The sequence below is a fragment of the Crinia signifera genome, chromosome 1, assembly GCF_055691185.1.
Source record: "Crinia signifera chromosome 1, ASM5569118v1, whole genome shotgun sequence".
NCBI classification, from domain to species: Eukaryota; Metazoa; Chordata; class Amphibia; order Anura; family Myobatrachidae; genus Crinia; species Crinia signifera.
In genome coordinates this window covers 391,251,208-391,272,009 of record NC_139217.1, presented here as the reverse complement: position 1 = coordinate 391,272,009, position 20,802 = coordinate 391,251,208, and the positions used below count along the sequence as shown (strand labels likewise).

The window sequence follows — 20,802 nt, the reverse complement described above, 5'->3', positions numbered from 1 at the left end:
TTATATGTCATTTAGTGGTATAGACCATTAAAAATATAGGGTGCGCTAAAAAAATCGCATCGCATGCCATACTATAATGGCATGCGATGCGATGAGATTATTGTATGTAATGTATTGACTGTGAATACTCAGTGAATACATTAAAAAGATAAGATGCAATAAAAAATCGCATCGCATGCCATACAATTATGGCATGCGAAGCGATGGGATGTGATTTTTTTTTATTGCATCCTATCTTTTTAATGTATTCACTGAGTATTCACAGTCAATACATTACATACAATAATCTCATCGCATGCCATACAATAATGGCATGCGATGCGATTCACTACCCTGAATAGCCCACTACACAAATGCCGTAGTGGGCGCTGTGATAATACACAAGTACCCAAAACTGTGGCAAGACATGATGGGACTTGTAGTTTCATAACAGCTGGAGGGCCATAGTTTGGACATGCCTGTTCTAGAAGGTGCTAAATAAATAAGTAGAATCCGAATGTTTGCTATGGGCAACATCCCATCTTCAACAGATCTCCCATCTTAGTAAATTCACCCCATAGTTTTGCCATGAGTATGGATCATAACGTGTGCCATTGAGCACCTATTACATGTTGTATGGATTGGACTATTCGCAGAGGTTCTTATTGCTTCAGCTGAAATGCATTCTATGTAAAATTATCCTGAATCCACCCCTGTAAAACACACCGTAGGTCAGTGGGTGTGGTATAATACCCCGACAGTCGGAATCCCGACTGCACAGCGTGGGGAGCGCAATGAAGCCTGTAGCCAACTTCAGTCCTCGAGAGCTACCAACAGTTCACGTTTTCCCTCTCAACTCGCAGGTACACAGGTGCACTCATTACTGACTAACACATTTTAAATGATCCACAGGTGGAGCTAATTACTTCACTTGTGAATCTGTGAGGAGACCTGGAAAACGTTAACTGTTGGTAGCTCTCGAGGACTGGAGTTGGCTCCCCTGTCATAGGTCAATGCTTCAGCCCAGTCCCCCTGTAAGATGATGGAGCAGGATGCATGGGGCAAGGGGAGGGAAAGGCTAACAAATGTCTCAGTAGCCTGCTGTAGTGGTCAGCAGTGACTGCACAAGTGCCCTATGTTCTGCTGCGCTTGCGCTGGACAGACATTCCTCAGGATTATATAATAAAATATTTCTTTAACCCCTTCACGACATTTGACGTACATGTACGTCATGGTCGGGAAGTACTTCCCGACATTTGACGTACATGTACGTCATGGATTCTAACTGTCACTGCGTCTATAGACGCGGTGACAGTTAGGAGATGTCTGCTGTCCCTGACAGCAGACATCCCCCCTCGTCGCCCAGGGGGGGCAGGGGTGCCCCCCCCGGTCGGCGATCGCTGTGATTGGCTGTTCAAATCTGAACAGTCAATCACAGCGTTTCCTGTGTTACCGGCGGCTAAGCCGCTCGGTAACACAGAAAACGGTGGTGATCGGTGCAGCACCGATCACCACCGAGCGGCAGCACCCCCCTCCCACCCGCCGGGCACTCACCCGGCAGCAGCAGCAGCTCCAGCGGCTCCACCGCTACGTCCGGAGCGCACGCTGCGCTCCCCTCCTCCCCCCTCCCCCCCGCAGCAGCAGCAGCAGCATCATGCTGCTGCTGGAAAAGTGAAAAATAAAATAAAATAAAAAATAATGTGCAAATGTGTGTATATATATATATACACACACATATATATATATATATATATATATATATATATATATGTGTGTGTATATATATGTATATATATATATATATATATATATACACACATATATATATATATGTGTGTGTGTGTGTGTGTGCGTATACCGCACCGATCACCAACGATCGCCAGCCCCCCCCCCCTCCCACCCGGCTGCCGCAGCGCCAGCACCCCTCCCACCCCCCCGCCAGCCGCAGCGCCAGCCCCCCTCCCAAAGCTGGTGACCAAAATGGGGTCACTTGTGGGGGGGTTCCACTGTATTGGTGCTTCGGGGGTCTTGCTAATGCGACATAGCACCCGCCATTCATTCCACCACCAAAAATCACTCCTTCCCTTCTGAGTCCTGCCATGCACCCAACTGGTATTTTTTGGTCACATGTGAGGCATTGCCGTACCCGGGAGAAATTGGGGCACAGATTTTGGGGTGCTTTGTCTCCTTCATTCCTTGTGAAAATTAAAAATTTTGAGCCAGAACTGCATTTTTGTGTAAAAAATTAAATTTTTTTACACAAAAATGCAGATCTGGCTCAAAATTTTTCATTTTCACAAGGAATGAAGGAGACAAAGCACCCCAAAATCTGTGCCCCAATTTCTCCCGGGTACGGCAATGCCTCACATGTGACCAAAAAATACCAGTTGGGTGCATGGCAGGACTCAGAAGGGAAGGAGTGATTTTTGGATTTTGCAGCACAGATTCTGGTTGAATGACCCCCGAAACACCCATACAGTGGAACCCCCCCACAAGTGACCCCATTTTGCAAACTACACCCCTCAGGGAATTCATCTAGGGGTATAGAGTACATTTCAAACCCCCCGGGGTTTCACCAATTTTGATACAACTGAGCTGTGAAAATGAAAAATTATTTTTTTTCATTTTCACTGCCCAGTTGTACCACAATTGGTGAAACCCCTGGGGGTTTGAAATGTACACTATACCCCTAGATGAATTCCCTGAGGGGTGTAGTTTGCAAAATGGGGTCACTTGTGGGGGGGTTCCTAACTTTTAGCATCTTATGGTGCCTAGAAACCTACATGGTGCCTAAAAAATAATCTCATAAAAAGGAGTCTCCAAAATCAAGTAGGTGCTCCTTCTATTATGAAGCCTGTGGTTTGGTCACCGTGCACACTAGGGCCACATATAGGATATTTATGAAAACCAAAGAATTGGGGGAATCAATTTTTAGTCACATTTCTCTAGTAAAATGTACTGTGTTCCTTAGAAAAATGTATTTCTCTTTCAATGGTCCTGGTGACACAGCTTCACATTGGGATGTAGGAGGGTCCGCAGGAGCCAGGCACCTATCCTAAAGCTTTTGGAGGGTAGGCTCCTCCCCTACTGCATCCCAGATTCCTCAGTTCGTGTTAGGTGCCCACTGGAGTGGGTGCTATTCTAAAGGGCTGCCGGAGCAGCCGAAGGAGTAGAGCTAGTTAGGGTTTTTATTATTTTATTAACTTTTACACTAGCTAGGTAGGCACAGTGTGAGGATTCTCATTAGTGAATCTTCACACTGCTAGCGCAGCAGGAGCTGACAGAAGCGCGTCCTGTCAGCTCACTGTGCACATGGGAGACGCTGTCTGGCCTCCCTGTGCAGCGCTTACAGCTTCTTTTAAGAAGCTGCCTGGGCTCCGGAGCGCTCTGAAACCGGCTTCACGCTAGGTGGGGATCATGGGGGACAGGCGCTCCGTGATGGCGGCGGCCATTTTATGCGGAGCTTACACACTGAGCTCCTGACACGAGAGGACAGCAGTGTTGTTACAGGCATGTTCCGAGTGGTCCCCAGCTGAGGGGGAGATACTGGAACAAGGAGATCCTACAATGGGAGCGGCTGTCTGGGGGTAGTTGGCGCCAAAAGTCACAGACCCCGCAGCAGCAGGGACTTGATCCCTTCCCTCACTCTGTTTTGGCGCCATTCAGAACGCTTGCAGCGGAGCTGAGCTGGCTTACAGATCCTGACAGAGTGATTGGATTTCCTGGGCATCGCTTTCCCCATTCTGAAGACTACAGAAAGCTAAGTGAACTGAGTATATTGGTTCTGTATATAATGTTTGTACATTTAATGCTGGGACTGTGTTAATTGAGAACATCAGGTCTGAGCAACAGCCTGTGGTCTTGGGGGAGGGAGCCTTAAATGCATTGAGCGCTTGCAGTGGTTGTACACTGAGAATTGTCCCTGAGGGGGGCTTATGTATTTATATGCGCTGCTGTGAAACCCATGGGGAGTGAACTCCAGAGGGTAGTACATCGGAACTTGCATGGGCCAAGCCCTAGGCAGGTCTGAAAATGCTTTGGTGCATTACTGGACAGGCAGAGTGATGGCTGGTAACTTCCATAGACCATTGCCATTCTCTCAGCAGTCCCTAGCTCTGTGCCTCGGACCCAGACAGATCCTGATTTATTACTGAATCATGCAGGATACTGCTATGGGAATCAGCAGGTTTAAATTACTTGTTGCACAAGTTTTATGGTTATTCTGTGGGGACACCTAAAAGGTCTTATTCAGGGCCATTATTAGCTGCTGATGAGGTAGGAGACTACACAGAACCAAACCAGGGTGATATTTCTGAAGAGTCCTCAGCCTCAGGGGTAGAGGATTTTATTACTGCTGTTAAACAGGCATTAAATTTGTCTGTGAAGGATAAACTCCTGCAAAGGTTGTTTTTTATGAGACAGCATAAAGATTCTGATATCTCCCTGCAAAGGGGCCTAAAAAACCCCTGATAAAAGGCTTCAGATACTTAAAAGATTTCTAAGCCTGTACCCCATGCCTGAGGCGCATGCTGACCTCTGGAAAAAAGTCCCAGTGGTAGATGCTTCTGTGACACGTGTATCAAGACCTCAGGTGGAGCCACTGTGCTACCAGTACTAGGGGTAGCAGCGTTTAAGGACCCCGCAGACTAAAAGCTGGAGGGTAACCTCAAAGCATTATTTTAAGGGGTGGGATACAACCTACGCCCTCTGATGATTTCAGCCTGGGTCTCTAAGGCCAGGATCGTGTGGGCCAGAAATTTGTGCACTATTTTACACGTTGACCCTTGTGTGTTATTGCTTGCAGAGAAGCTTAAAAACGGCTGCAGAGCATGTATTGAAGTCTGAGAGGAAGCTCTCAAAATGGCTGCCAGAGTTTCCACAGTGTCTGTAAATGACAGGAGAGTCCTCTGGCTTAAGGCTTGGGAGGCAGATAATGTGTCTAAGAAAGCCTTAGAGACAATAGCTTTTAAAGGAAAGCTGTTATTTGCTTCTGAACTGGAAGAGGTTATTAAGCAGGCCACAGGTGGCAAAAGTAGTTTCCTGCCAGTCCCTGCAGCCAAGCAGACATCAAGGTTTCTGCTTTCAGGCCAGCCTTGCGGCCCTCCCTTAGAGGAGGTGCGTCTTTCTGAGGGCAGCCCTTCAGGGGAAAGGTCCTAATGTCTAAATTTGGTTCCTTTCAAAAATAAGAAACCAAAACACAAAGAAGAGGACAAACCATCTGCATGACTGCCAAGGGTTTTGCCCGGCGGTGGTCTAGATGGGGGGACATCTGACACTGTTCAAAGACGCATGGGCATTGTTAGACCGGGATTCTTGGGTGTTAGAAATTACAACCCAGGGTTACAGAACTCCCTTCAAGGGTCTTCTTCCAAGAAGATTCATTCCCACGCCAATACCAAAAGGGGCTCGGCTCCGTACAGCTCCCTTGGGAGCGGCTCATTCTTTTTTAGAGAAGGGTGTGGTAATCCCGGTCCCCAGAGCGGAATGGAAAGAAGGCTTTTATTCCACTGTGTCGGGTGTCCAAACCAGACGGGTCTTTCAGACCGATTCTCAATTTAAAGTCGTTAATTATCCATTTGTGGGTAGACCATTTAAAAATGGAGTCTCTATGGTCAGTGCTGTGAAGCCTGGACCAGGGAGAATTTTTGGCGTTCATGGATGTCCAGGACGCGTACCTTCATGTTCCTGTTCACCCAGGACATCAGGCCCTATTGAGATAGGAGACCATACACTTGCAATTCCAGGCGTTGCACTTCGGCCTGGCCTCAGCGCCAAGGGTATTCACCAAGATAATGTCTGTAATGGCGGCTGTGCTTCGACTGAGGGGAAACACCGTGATCCCATATTTGGACGACCTGCTGTTCAGAGCGGAGTCAGCAGACATGTTGAAGAGTCACTTGGCAAAAGCCATTGGGTTTTTGGCAGGCTCACGGCTTGTTTTTAAACTTACAAAAGTCTCAGTTGGTGCCGTCACAGAGACTCCAATTCTTGGGGGTCATTCGGGTTACCCATCTACATCGGGTATTTTTACTGGAGGCAAAGGCCAGGGATCTGGTTGCCTTAGTCCAGGAGATTCTCAGCTCTCGGAGCACATCAGTATGGAGGTGCCTCAAGCTGCTGGGGAAGATGGTGGCGTCTTTCGAGACGCGGCAGTTTGCCAGGTTCCACTCTCGGGTGTTCCAGTGAAAATATTTTGAAGGCTTGGTCAGGAATCACACAGACCATGAAATCTGAACAGATAGTGCTGTCTTCGGAAACTCGAGCCTCCCTGAAATGGTGGACAGACGTGGACTCCCTTCAGTGGGGTTGGTCACTGCAGTCCTGGAGCTGGCTGGTAGTCACTACCGACGCCAGTCTCAGGGGCTGGGGGGGCAGTAGTCTTGGACCTGCGTCTGCAGAGTTTGTGGACTCCATAGGAATCTGCCTTACCGATCAGTATCTTGAAACTGAGAGCTGTGTGGAAAGTGTTTTCTCTAGCGGGAGACAGGTTGCAGAGGCTCCCTTTAAGGATTCAGACTGACAACGCCACAGCTGTGGCTTATCTGAACCACTAGGGAGGCATACGCAGCAAGCTGGCTATGTGGGAGGTGTCCCGAATCTTCTTGTGGGCGGAACAGAATGTTCCAGCATTATCAGCAATATTTATACCAGGAATGGAGAATATAGAGGCCGACTTCCTGAGCAGGAAGGAGCTGATGGAAGGGAAATGGAGCCTGAACCCACAAGTATTCCACCAGATTACATGGAGGTGGGGAACCTTGGAGGGGGACCTGATGGCATCCAGATTCATCCATCAGGTACCCAGGTTTTATGCCAGGATGAGGGATCCACTGGCAGAAGCGGTGGATGCCATGTCTATCCCCTGGGAGGGGAATTCTCTTTATGTTTTTCCACCAGTTCCAATGCTGGCAAGAGTGTTGAAAAAGATACAGGCCCTGACAATTCCAGTAATTTTAGTGGCCCCAGATTGGCCAAGGAGGTCCTAGTACTCGAGGCTTCAGAAATTCTCTGTGGACTCATGGCGTCTACCTCTGAGGTCAGACCGTCTAAGACAAGGACCGTTTAACTATCTGGATTCAGCTTGATTAATTTTGATGGCCTGGCAGTTGAAACCGCCATTTTGAGGAATATAGGATTCTCAGAGGTGGTGGTTAACACGATCATTAAAGCCAGAGAGTCTTCTGAAAATTATTATAGGGTCTGGAAGACCTATATTCGATGGTGTGAAAGATAGAAATCACACACATCCCGATTTAAAGTGGCTAAAATTGTTGGAGTTTTTTACAGAATGGACTTTCCTCTGGGTTAAGCCTTCAGTAACTCAAAGTACATATCTCGGCCTTGTCAATTTCTTTCCGAAGAAGGGTTGCATTAATACTGGAAGTCAGACCTTCCTGCAGGGGGTTTTCTCTATTGAACCCTCCCTACAAGCAACCAGTAGCGCCAGGGGAATTATCTCTGGTTCTGGAGTACCTTAAAAAGGCGCCTTTTGAGCCGTTAAGGTTGGCTGACCTTAGTTTCCTTACAGGGAAGCTGGTATTTTGTTGGCGGTGGCGTCAGCAAAAAGAGTATTGGAGTTGGGAGCTTTGTTCTACAAGTCTACCTCCCTTATATGTCATGATGATAGGGCTGTCTTTCGGACAGTACCCCAAGATTTTTACCAAAAGTAGTCTCTGCTTTTCATCTAAATCAGGAGATGGTTCTGCCTGTGTTTCAACCCCCAGAGGGTTCTAGGAAAAGGGACAAATTGAGGAATTTGGATGTTGTGCGCGTCTTGCGCGTTTAGGTGGACAGAGTTAAGAGTGTCAGAAGGACTGATACTTTACTGGTTTTGTATGACATACACAAAATTGGTTGGGCTGCTTCTAAGCAGACCATTGCTAGGTGGTTGCGCTCTGGTATTGCGTTTGCATATGCTAAAGTTGGTAGGCCTGTACCGGCCAGGATTAATGCGCATACCACCAGGTCGGTTACCACCTCTTGGGCGGTTCGACTTGGGGCAACAGCTGAGCAGGTTTGCAGGGCTGCCATTTGGTCATCTGTTCATACTTTTGCCAAATTCAATAGGTTCCATGAGTTCGCGTCGGTGGACGCATCATTCGGGCGAGCAGTGATGAGAACTGCAGACCTGAGCGTACCCACCCAAAAGGACCGGCTCTGGAACGTCCCAATGTGAAGCTGTGTCACCAGGACCATTGAAAGAGAAAAAGGGATTTTTGTAAGAACTTACCGTTCGAATCCCTTTCTCTGATATGGTCCTGGTGACACAGCGATCCCTCCCTTACGCTCAGTAAGTATGCCAGTGTTCATGATGTTTCATGTTATAATTGGTTGAAAAGTTAAATTTAAAATTGTGCATATGATATGTGCAGGCGTTGTACTGAGTTAATGTATTCCAGTGGCTTTGAAAGATTGAACTGAGGAATCTGGGATGCAGTAGGGGAGGAGCCTACCCTCCAAAAGCTTTAGGATAGGTGCCTGGCTCCTGCGGACCCTCCTACATCCCAATGTGAAGCTGTGTCACCAGGACCATATCAGAGAAAGGGATTCGAACGGTAAGTTCTTACAAAAATCCCTTTTAAAATTGAAAATCCGAAAAAAAAATGAAATTTTGAAATTTCACCTACACTTTGTTTTAATTCCTGTGAAACACCTAAAGGGTTAACAAACTTCCAAAATGCTGTTTTGAATACTGTGAGGGGTGCAGTTTTTGAAATGGCATCATTTATGGGGGTGTCTCACATACAAGTCCCTCAAAGTCACATCAGAACTGAACTGGTCCCTAAAAAAATCAGTGTTTGAAATTTTCTTGAAAATTTGAGAATTTGCTAGTCATATTTGAAGCCTCCTAGTGTCCAAAAAAATTAAAAGGAAGTTGAAATAATGATTGCAACATAAAGTAGACATATGGTCTTTGTTAGTTATTAACTATTTTGAGTGGTATGATTATTTGTCTCACAAGCAGAAAATGTGACATTTTGCATATTGCTAAATTTTCCATTTTTTCACGATATTTTGGTATTTTTCACAAAAAAACACAGACTGTATCGACCCAAATTTACCACTAACTTGAAGTACAATGTGTCACGAGAAAACAATCTCAAAATCACTGGGATAAGTAAAAGCAAAAAAAAGTTATCCCCACTTAAGTGAGACATGTCAGATTTGAAAAAAAGGGCTCTGTCATGAAGGCACAAACTGGCTCTGTCATGAAGGGGTTAAATACTAATGTCTCACTGCAGAACACATTTCTTAACTATGGGAATAAAATGTTTGACTTTAAATTTCTGCAACCCTGGCTGCTTATCTGGTGAGAGAAGAACTACTCTCCTAACATCTCTATAAAGAGAACACTGAGCAACAGACTAATACATAGCCTTGCTTATACTAATCTCAAATAGAGTACTTTAGAATGTAAGATGATAGAAATAAATGCCTAATAATAATTAGAGTTATTTGATTGGGATAGCCTTTGATTGGGATAGCCTCGGCCTCACTTTGGGTGCCCTGCATCTGGCCTACTTTGCGATAAGGCTACTTAACTCACAGCCTAAAAGTTACAAAGATAGAAATGATGGGAAATCATAATGGTAAACCACAATAAGGAGGTATACATTGCAAATACAGTGGAAGAAAAATGGAAGACATTATTAGTTGGAGCTCTTATTCCCCATACACAGAATATGTCACTTCTCTTCATGGGATCGACAGGTTCATTAACAAAATTCCTTTCAGTAGTTCACACAAGGGTATATGGGGAGCTCCTCAGGGCGAGATAACATGGACAAGTCCGTACAGAGGAGAAGGACCCTGGTAAATATCATTGCCCTTCCCCCTCCTTTCTTACTTTCTGCTTGGAGTTCATGTACTGCATCGCACAGCATAAGTAATGTTGTAACTTAGAAGAGAATCATTTATTGAATCTTAATCCTTACGTTTTTTGTTCAGGAAACATTAACATCTTTTGTTCAAGATAAATCTACTAGGCAGGCCATGATATCCTTAGATCCTGAGAGGCCGCTCTGGTTAGGGGTATGGGCATGTAAATTAATCTATTCTGCAAGTTGTTGTACACCCGCTCAGAGGAAAGATCATTTGATGTGAACTTACCATCAAATGATTTCTCCTCTTCTCCCTACTACCCACAGCTGCCGATGAGCCCAGGACTTACTCAGCGGCAGTGAGGCAAATAGGGGATTCCAGGCGGGCACCGATATCATGCGCCCGCCCTTAACAGGCATAAGCATGCTTGCATTGTGTTGTGCACTCCTAACTTTTTATTGGACACGTCGGCTGTTTTTGCGGGCACGCCAAAGAAACACCGGGGATCCACCCCGATACGCCAACCCCGTCACTCAGGCTCTGAGCGCTTTGCAAACACAGAAATTTCCCTAAGGGGCTCGCAGCTGTGCATTGTGGACAATGTGCATGCCCATTACTAATAACATAAGACAGTGGGCAATTTCGGTCCTGTAGGAATCGGTCTGAATGGGTCCAATTGTTCAGTCGTCTCTACAGTTTGCTAGAATGGGATATTATTAATATAGAGCAGGCTGACAATTTACTGCACCTGAGATAACCTAGGTCAGGCATGTCCGACTATGGCCCTCCAGCTGTTGTGAAACTACACATCCCAGCATGCATTGTTTCACAACAGCTGGAGGGCCATAGTTTGGACATGCCTGATCTAGGTGCACTTATCTTTAAAGAAGAACGAATTGCAGGTTAACTTCTTTCTAGTTTCTGGCACCAATCCAATTAATATTATGGATACATTGGTGCAAAGCACTTTGTATATTAAGTTTTCCAAGGTTTAGACCCCTGGACTCCAGACAGCAACCTCTATACCCGGATAAGTTTCTCAGGAGTAGCTCCCAGCATGGTGCTGCCTTAGTCTGAGGGGATTTCAAATTTACTTCTTCAATATGAAGGCATGCATCCAATGGAAATGGCCTACTTCACACCTACATTTTCAGAAGATTCTGGTAACAAAAATGTTCTAAGTAAAACACTTTGCTAACTAATGTTGAAATCTAGTAGCAATTTGTCAGACTAGTGCCTCCAAGGAACAAAGGTATGACTGAAAGCCGTGTAACTAAGGAATCTTTAGCCCCCTTCCCCCCTGAATACACCTTCGGCTGTATAACATACTTACTTCTCCAGTTGCCAGTGCAATAAAATTTTTCACAGTTTTTGGAACAATTTTTCCAAACAAACCAATAACAATGCGCCCAGCATTTCTTTCTCCAATCTTTATATCGAAAAAAACCTGCAAAACAGAAGAATAATGTAACATAGTACTGACACAGCCACAGTCTATGAAGAAATGTTTCACACAAACATGAGTACTGAAGCATTCCTCACGTCTACATGAAAAGCCGATGAAGTTGTGTTCTTACGATGTTAGTGAATGTGACACCATGTACATAATGAGCAGAGGTCTAACAAGAAATACTGTAAAGGTCAGCCTATGTGCAGTCCTTGCGGTGTGACCCACAGAGTGCACGATTAGCACTGACAGTACATGAATGAAAGCAGCTCAGGGTGACTGATTAAGGTGGATTTACTGAAATATAGACACTCTCTCTTTATCCAAATCATATTTAACATTATGAACAAGAATATACATACATTTAATTTTAAGCTTGTTAGATATTTATCCTTATAGTCATTCAAAAATCTCTCTCTTAGGGGACTTTTCATTCCATTTTTGCAGCTTATCATCTATACAGTATATGTATGTGTATACTGTATATATATATATAATCTTGGTGTTAGCAATCCACACACTTCTGAGGTCTTTTTAAAAAAGGCAGGTGCACAGTCCATTTAATAAATGTTATATTGAGTAATTAGAGGCTGGCACACCATTGCAAAAATAGAAAAATATTTTTATAGTGAAAAACTGAAGAAGGTATCCAACAACTTGCAGTGGAGCTTTACAGAATACAAGCAATACTTATCAGCCATTAGAAAGCAGGAGCACTGACGACGACGGCAACACCCCCACGCCGAAACAGCTGTTGAGCATGGCTGACTTACAGCGGATTCGTTTTCTCTGATGCTTTCTAATGGCTGATAAGTATTGCTTGTATTCTGTAAAGCTCCACTGCAAGTTGTTGGATACCTTCTTCAGTTTTTCACTATAAAAATATTTTTCTATTTTTGCAATGGTGTGCCAGCCTCTAATTACTCAATATATATATATATATATATATATATACGGTGATGGGCGGCACTCCAACTGTGGCAACTGCAAATGCTGGCAAAGCTTGTTGAAGGAAAGAACTGGGTGCCCTCCGATATGCAGCACAATGGCTGCTGTATATATGTTTCTGGGGGATGGCGGCACTCCAAATCACGAATGTCCACACACTGGTAGAATACCGACGTTTCTGGGCTGTAGCAGCCCCTTTATCAAGGTGCAAGGAAGAACAATGTGTACACAAAAATACAAAACATTTATACATTACCGCTCCGTCCGTGCTGCCCGCCGTCTCCCGCGCTGGCGTCTGATGCTGACGTCACCCGCTGGTTGACGCTACGGATCGCACGGAGGGAAGCGCCGTGCTGTAGCGTTGCCCAGCAACCACCCAAACAACTGAATGTACGGCTGCCGGCTGGGCTATCCGCAAGCTGAAAAGGACAATTGCAAAGTTAAGACAATAATAAGTGACAATTAAAAGACAATAATACACCATAAAAAAATTTTTTTAAACTAAGTGCTATGTCATATAGGAGCCGTGTTCAAACTCAAAACTACAGTGTTTGTATAACACTGTTAATTGGCGGACTTAGGTGTCTCCCTTGTTGTCACGCTGTGACTTTATTACTGTGTTACAGGTAGGTACTCTAGACTGTGAACTGGGAGGGAGTATCAAAATTGTTTGATTAATGACACAATCAAGGTTATAAAAAGCAGGACAGACCCAGGTTTTCATTCAGGCCCCTAGGGCTCAGGGTGTCTAAGGTGAAGATCCACCTGCTTTCTAGTTGAAGTAGTCTAAGGGACCTATTACCCCCTCTTTTCAATGGGGGCACATGGTCGATAATGCGGTAGCGAAGCGTGGCTAGATTGTGCCTGGCTTCAACAAAATGTCTCGCCACCGGTTGTTCGCTAACACCTGTAGCAAGGGCTGTTTTTATGGACCAACGATGGGCTGCCGCTCTTTCCTTGAACATTCTCTCAGTTTTGCCCACATAGTGATTACCACATGGGCAACTGATCAAATATACAACGAATTTAGTTTCGCAGCTTACCCTATGATGCATTTTGTACTTTTTCCCCGAATATGGGTGAAAAAATGTATCTCCCTGTACCATGTAGTTACATGTGATGCACCCACTGCACCTATAGCAGCCCATTTTGGCCGCACCCCAAAATGTGATGTTTTGTTTGGGGGGAGGAAAGCAGATGTCATTTTTTACCACATAATCACGGATGCTTTTTCCTCTGGTGTACGAGTGCATGAGGGATTTATTTTTAAACACAGGTAATGCAGGATCGGTGGTAAGAAGTGGCCAATGTTTTTTGGCTATTTTACTCATTGAGGGGCTGTTCGGTTGAAATGAGTTAACCCAGATGATTTTGTCATCTGTGTTTTTAGCTGACTGTTTGGGAATGAAGGCCTCTTCTCTGGAAGTATTTAGAATTTTATTCCTGGTATCTCTGAGGAGGGCCTCATCGTATCCTCTTTCCGCAAATTTGATAGACATGTTGATTAGACAGTCTTCTAATTCCCTTTGATTACTAATGATTCTCCGGGCCCGGAGCATCTGGGAATATGGGAGTCCCATTTTCAATGAGGTAGGATGGAAACTAGAAAATGATAAGATGTTGTTTCTATCGGTTGGTTTACTATATAATGAGGTCACAATATTGCCCATAGACAAACTGATGTTCACATCCAGATAGTGTATGGATTGCTTGTCCATGCTGTATGTAAACTTGATGGGCGAATTGGTCTTATTGTGATCTTCAATCAATGATGACAGTACAGCACTGTCTCCTGTCCAAAATATCAGGAGGTCGTCTATATACCGTGTGTACAGCAATAGAGACCCCCTGGTAGCTGGATTTTTGGTGAACAAGGATTGTTCAATGATGAACATATATGAATTAGCAAACGACGGGGCCACTGAGGACCCCATCGCGCATCCACGCTGTTGTAGGAAAAATTTTCCATTAAATTTGAAATAATTTCTTTTGAGTGTTAGCTCAAGTAAACATAAAAATAACTTTACATCAGGGCCAGTATAAAGTGGGTTATCCACTATTAAAGCTTTAACTGCCTCCAAGCCCGCATCGTGCGGAATGCACGTGTATAAGCTTGTGACATCTATAGTGCTAAGGGTGCAATCATTAGGTACTTCGCCCAAATCTTTGAGTTTGAGTAGCAGATGTGTGGTATCTTGTAAATAATTCACATCACCTTTAACACATGGCTGTAAAAAATGATCCAAAAAAATAGAAATGGCCTGGTAGAGAGAGCCCCGGGCAGAGATGATAGGTCTGCCCGGGGGTTTCACTGGGTTTTTATGGAGCTTTGGGATAGAGTATAAAACAGGGGTGATAGGAAACTCAACTTCTAGTGCTTTTCTAGTAGGAACATCAATAAGTCCATCTACCACAGCTTGATCTAAAATGCGGTCTAATTCTGTTTTATAGCTTGTTGTGGGATCTCCTGGTAAAGGGCGGTAAGTGTCAGTGTCCGATAATTGTTGGTTGATTTCAGCCACATATTCTGAGGTGTTTAATACAGCTATGCCTCCACCTTTGTCTGCTCCACGAATCGTGATAGATGTATCTTCTTGCAGACTTTTAAGGGCTGACCATTCGTCCTTGGTAAGGTTGGATCTCACTGGCGTGGTAGTTTTCAACAATCTGGTAGTGTCCTGCTCTATTAATCTTGAAAATGTCTTAATCGACGGATTAAACGAGGGGGGATCGAACTTGGATTTCTTTTTTAGTGCTTTAGGGTATTTATCGATTGGGCTGGATGTATTAGCCTTATCGTTTTTGTCTTGAAAGAATTCGCGGATCTTGAGTTGTCTCTGTAACTTAAATTGTTCCACTTTAATATTAAATGGGTCCGTTCTTGTAGTCGGAACATAATTTAACCCTTTAGATAATACAGATGTTTCTATGTCCGTCAATTTTCTGGAAGACAAATTAAATATTATTTCTTTGGATGTCTGGATGGCTGGGTTCTGGTTTTGACTCTTGGTTCTCTTGTTTTGGCCCCCCCTCCTCGTGTACTCACGGTACCGTGGGCTGCTGTGTGCTTGGGGCGAGCACCTAAAGGGGGACGACCAGAGTCAGTTCCCTGGCCTTCTGCTTCACTGGTGGATGAAAACTCATCTCTTGATGAGTCTGTGTCCCATATCTTGCGATTAAATCTGGGACCTTGACGTCTCTTGCCAAATCGGGTTGGGGGATCACCACCTGTTAACCAGGGGTACACCTGGTGTTTCTCGTAGTCCAGATTTACTCTCTCTTTTTTATTGAGTTTAAACATCTGTAGATCTTTCTTATATTTATCCATTTGTGTGGACAATCTTTCCAACCAATTAGGTGTTTGAACAGCTGACAGAGACTCTTTATGGAGATTTTCAAATTCCACCAGTTTCACCCGTACACAATCAAGTTCCCTTTTCGCCTCCTCTATGACTGCGACCATGAGATCGAAAGAACATTTGTTCAATATTGACGTCCATGTTTTGCAAAAAGCAATATTGTAGCGGCCGATCGTAGGCACATTTTTCACACGAAATCCCCGCGGGATTTTCTTTTCGCGTATGTAATCAGAAAGAGTAATGCCATGAAAATAATAGTCAGTTTCTCTGCGCTTTAAATTAAGCCATTGGTGATAAAGTTGTAAATGATCTGGCGCTGCAGTTGTCGACACGGCGTCTTCTTTGAACAAAAGCCTGTCGTAGTCTGAATCCGAATAACTAAAAATAGAGCCCAGGGTCAACTCTACTCGTGACTGCGAGGAAGACTCTGCTGATGGCTCCACTGGACAAGGCTCCATATTGCACACAGTATCCGAATGCCTGTTTATGACAAATAAGTCGACTCGCTGCTCCTGTCGACGTACACACCACTGTTTGTGCAGACAAAACAAAAAATGACCCAATCACCGTGCACGGTCGCTTCCTCTGGACTCCGGCAAGTCCAATAATATAGCCTCTGGGTGCCCGACCTGACTTGAGAACCAAGGATGTCCACAAATCTTTATGCATACGGTGATGGGCGGCACTCCAACTGTGGCAACTGCAAATGCTGGCAAAGCTTGTTGAAGGAAAGAACTGGGTGCCCTCCGATATGCAGCACAATGGCTGCTGTATATATGTTTCTGGGGGATGGCGGCACTCCAAATCACGAATGTCCACACACTGGTAGAATACCGACGTTTCTGGGCTGTAGCAGCCCCTTTATCAAGGTGCAAGGAAGAACAATGTGTACACAAAAATACAAAACATTTATACATTACCGCTCCGTCCGTGCTGTCAGCTAAAAACACAGATGACAAAATCATCTGGGTTAACTCATTTCAACCGAACAGCCCCTCAATGAGTAAAATAGCCAAAAAACATTGGCCACTTCTTACCACCGATCCTGCATTACCTGTGTTTAAAAATAAATCCCTCATGCACTCGTACACCAGAGGAAAAAGCATCCGTGATTATGTGGTAAAAAATGACATCTGCTTTCCTCCCCCCAAACAAAACATCACATTTTGGGGTGCGGCCAAAATGGGCTGCTATAGGTGCAGTGGGTGCATCACATGTAACTACATGGTACAGGGAGATACATTTTTTCACCCATATTCGGGGAAAAAGTACAAAATGCATCATAGGGTAAGCTGCGAAACTAAATTCGTTGTATATTTGATCAGTTGCCCATGTGGTAATCACTATGTGGGCAAAACTGAGAGAATGTTCAAGGAAAGAGCGGCAGCCCATCGTTGGTCCATAAAAACAGCCCTTGCTACAGGTGTTAGCGAACAACCGGTGGCGAGACATTTTGTTGAAGCCAGGCACAATCTAGCCACGCTTCGCTACCGCATTATCGACCATGTGCCCCCATTGAAAAGAGGGGGTAATAGGTCCCTTAGACTACTTCAACTAGAAAGCAGGTGGATCTTCACCTTAGACACCCTGAGCCCTAGGGGCCTGAATGAAAACCTGGGTCTGTCCTGCTTTTTATAACCTTGATTGTGTCATTAATCAAACAATTTTGATACTCCCTCCCAGTTCACAGTCTAGAGTACCTACCTGTAACACAGTAATAAAGTCACAGCGTGACAACAAGGGAGACACCTAAGTCCGCCAATTAACAGTGTTATACAAACACTGTAGTTTTGAGTTTGAACACGGCTCCTATATGACATAGCACTTAGTTTAAAAAAATTTTTTTATGGTGTATTATTGTCTTTTAATTGTCACTTATTATTGTCTTAACTTTGCAATTGTCCTTTTCAGCTTGCGGATAGCCCAGCCGGCAGCCGTACATTCAGTTGTTTGGGTGGTTGCTGGGCAACGCTACAGCACGGCGCTTCCCTCCGTGCGATCCGTAGCGTCAACCAGCGGGTGACGTCAGCATCAGACGCCAGCGCGGGAGACGGCGGGCAGCACGGACGGAGCGGTAATGTATAAATGTTTTGTATTTTTGTGTACACATTGTTCTTCCTTGCACCTTGATAAAGGGGCTGCTACAGCCCAGAAACGTCGGTATTCTACCAGTGTGTGGACATTCGTGATTTGGAGTGCCGCCATCCCCCAGAAACATATATACAGCAGCCATTGTGCTGCATATCGGAGGGCACCCAGTTCTTTCCTTCAACAAGCTTTGCCAGCATTTGCAGTTGCCACAGTTGGAGTGCCGCCCATCACCGTATGCATAAAGATTTGTGGACATCCTTGGTTCTCAAGTCAGGTCGGGCACCCAGAGGCTATATTATTGGACTTGCCGGAGTCCAGAGGAAGCGACCGTGCACGGTGATTGGGTCATTTTTTGTTTTGTCTGCACAAACAGTGGTGTGTACGTCGACAGGAGCAGCGAGTCGACTTATTTGTCATAAACAGGCATTCGGATACTGTGTGCAATATGGAGCCTTGTCCAGTGGAGCCATCAGCAGAGTCTTCCTCGCAGTCACGAGTAGAGTTGACCCTGGGCTCTATTTTTAGTTATTCGGATTCAGACTACGACAGGCTTTTGTTCAAAGAAGACGCCGTGTCGACAACTGCAGCGCCAGATCATTTACAACTTTATCACCAATGGCTTAATTTAAAGCGCAGAGAAACTGACTATTATTTTCATGGCATTACTCTTTCTGATTACATACGCGAAAAGAAAATCCCGCGGGGATTTCGTGTGAAAAATGTGCCTACGATCGGCCGCTACAATATTGCTTTTTGCAAAACATGGACGTCAATATTGAACAAATGTTCTTTCGATCTCATGGTCGCAGTCATAGAGGAGGCGAAAAGGGAACTTGATTGTGTACGGGTGAAACTGGTGGAATTTGAAAATCTCCATAAAGAGTCTCTGTCAGCTGTTCAAACACCTAATTGGTTGGAAAGATTGTCCACACAAATGGATAAATATAAGAAAGATCTACAGATGTTTAAACTCAATAAAAAAGAGAGAGTAAATCTGGACTACGAGAAACACCAGGTGTACCCCTGGTTAACAGGTGGTGATCCCCCAACCCGATTTGGCAAGAGACGTCAAGGTCCCAGATTTAATCGCAAGATATGGGACACAGACTCATCAAGAGATGAGTTTTCATCCACCAGTGAAGCAGAAGGCCAGGGAACTGACTCTGGTCGTCCCCCTTTAGGTGCTCGCCCCAAGCACACAGCAGCCCACGGTACCGTGAGTACACGAGGAGGGGGGGCCAAAACAAGAGAACCAAGAGTCAAAACCAGAACCCAGCCATCCAGACATCCAAAGAAATAATATTTAATTTGTCTTCCAGAAAATTGACGGACATAGAAACATCTGTATTATCTAAAGGGTTAAATTATGTTCCGACTACAAGAACGGACCCATTTAATATTAAAGTGGAACAATTTAAGTTACAGAGACAACTCAAGATCCGCGAATTCTTTCAAGACAAAAACGATAAGGCTAATACATCCAGCCCAATCGATAAATACCCTAAAGCACTAAAAAAGAAATCCAAGTTCGATCCCCCCTCGTTTAATCCGTCGATTAAGACATTTTCAAGATTAATAGAGCAGGACACTACCAGATTGTTGAAAACTACCACGCCAGTGAGATCCAACCTTACCAAGGACGAATGGTCAGCCCTTAAAAGTCTGCAAGAAGATACATCTATCACGATTCGTGGAGCAGACAAAGGTGGAGGCATAGCTGTATTAAACACCTCAGAATATGTGGCTGAAATCAACCAACAATTATCGGACACTGACACTTACCGCCCTTTACCAGGAGATCCCACAACAAGCTATAAAACAGAATTAGACCGCATTTTAGATCAAGCTGTGGTAGATGGACTTATTGATGTTCCTACTAGAAAAGCACTAGAAGTTGAGTTTCCTATCACCCCTGTTTTATACTCTATCCCAAAGCTCCATAAAAACCCAGTGAAACCCCCGGGCAGACCTATCATCTCTGCCCGGGGCTCTCTCTACCAGGCCATTTCTATTTTTTTGGATCATTTTTTACAGCCATGTGTTAAAGGTGATGTGAATTATTTACAAGATACCACACATCTGCTACTCAAACTCAAAGATTTGGGCGAAGTACCTAATGATTGCACCCTTAGCACTATAGATGTCACAAGCTTATACACGTGCATTCCGCACGATGCGGGCTTGGAGGCAGTTAAAGCTTTAATAGTGGATAACCCACTTTATACTGGCCCTGATGTAAAGTTATTTTTATGTTTACTTGAGCTAACACTCAAAAGAAATTATTTCAAATTTAATGGAAAATTTTTCCTACAACAGCGTGGATGCGCGATGGGGTCCTCAGTGGCCCCGTCGTTTGCTAATTCATATATGTTCATCATTGAACAATCCTTGTTCACCAAAAATCCAGCTACCAGGGGGTCTCTATTGCTGTACACACGGTATATAGACGACCTCCTGATATTTTGGACAGGAGACAGTGCTGTACTGTCATCATTGATTGAAGATCACAATAAGACCAATTCGCCCATCAAGTTTACATACAGCATGGACAAGCAATCCATACACTATCTGGATGTGAACATCAGTTTGTCTATGGGCAATATTGTGACCTCATTATATAGTAAACCAACCGATAGAAACAACATCTTATCATTTTCTAGTTTCCATCCTACCTCATTGAAAATGGGACTCCCATATTCCCAGATGCTCCGGGCCCGGAGAATCATTAGTAATCAAAGGGAATTAGAAGACTGTCTAATCAACATGTCTATCAAATTTGCGGAAAGAGGATACGATGAGGCCCTCCTCAGAGATACCAGGAATAAAATTCTAAATACTTCCAGAGAAGAGGCCTTCATTCCCAAACAGTCAGCTAAAAACACAGATGACAAAATCATCTGGGTTAACTCATTTCAACCGAACAGCCCCTCAATGAGTAAAATAGCCAAAAAACATTGGCCACTTCTTACCACCGATCCTGCATTACCTGTGTTTAAAAATAAATCCCTCATGCACTCGTACACCAGAGGAAAAAGCATCCGTGATTATGTGGTAAAAAATGACATCTGCTTTCCTCCCCCCAAACAAAACATCACATTTTGGGGTGCGGCCAAAATGGGCTGCTATAGGTGCAGTGGGTGCATCACATGTAACTAC

General features: G+C 44.5%; 1 protein-coding gene across 1 annotated transcript in view; it reads right to left on the bottom strand.

Annotated features, from left to right (window-relative positions):
• The window catches only part of PPIC (peptidylprolyl isomerase C), a 38,911-nt gene that overhangs the window by 7,724 nt on the left and 10,385 nt on the right, over positions 1-20,802 (bottom strand). Inside the window, exon 2 of the mRNA XM_083151584.1 lies at positions 11,135-11,248. Within this exon, the coding sequence (XP_083007710.1) occupies positions 11,135-11,248 (114 nt within the window). The remainder of the gene's footprint in view (positions 1-11,134; positions 11,249-20,802) is intronic.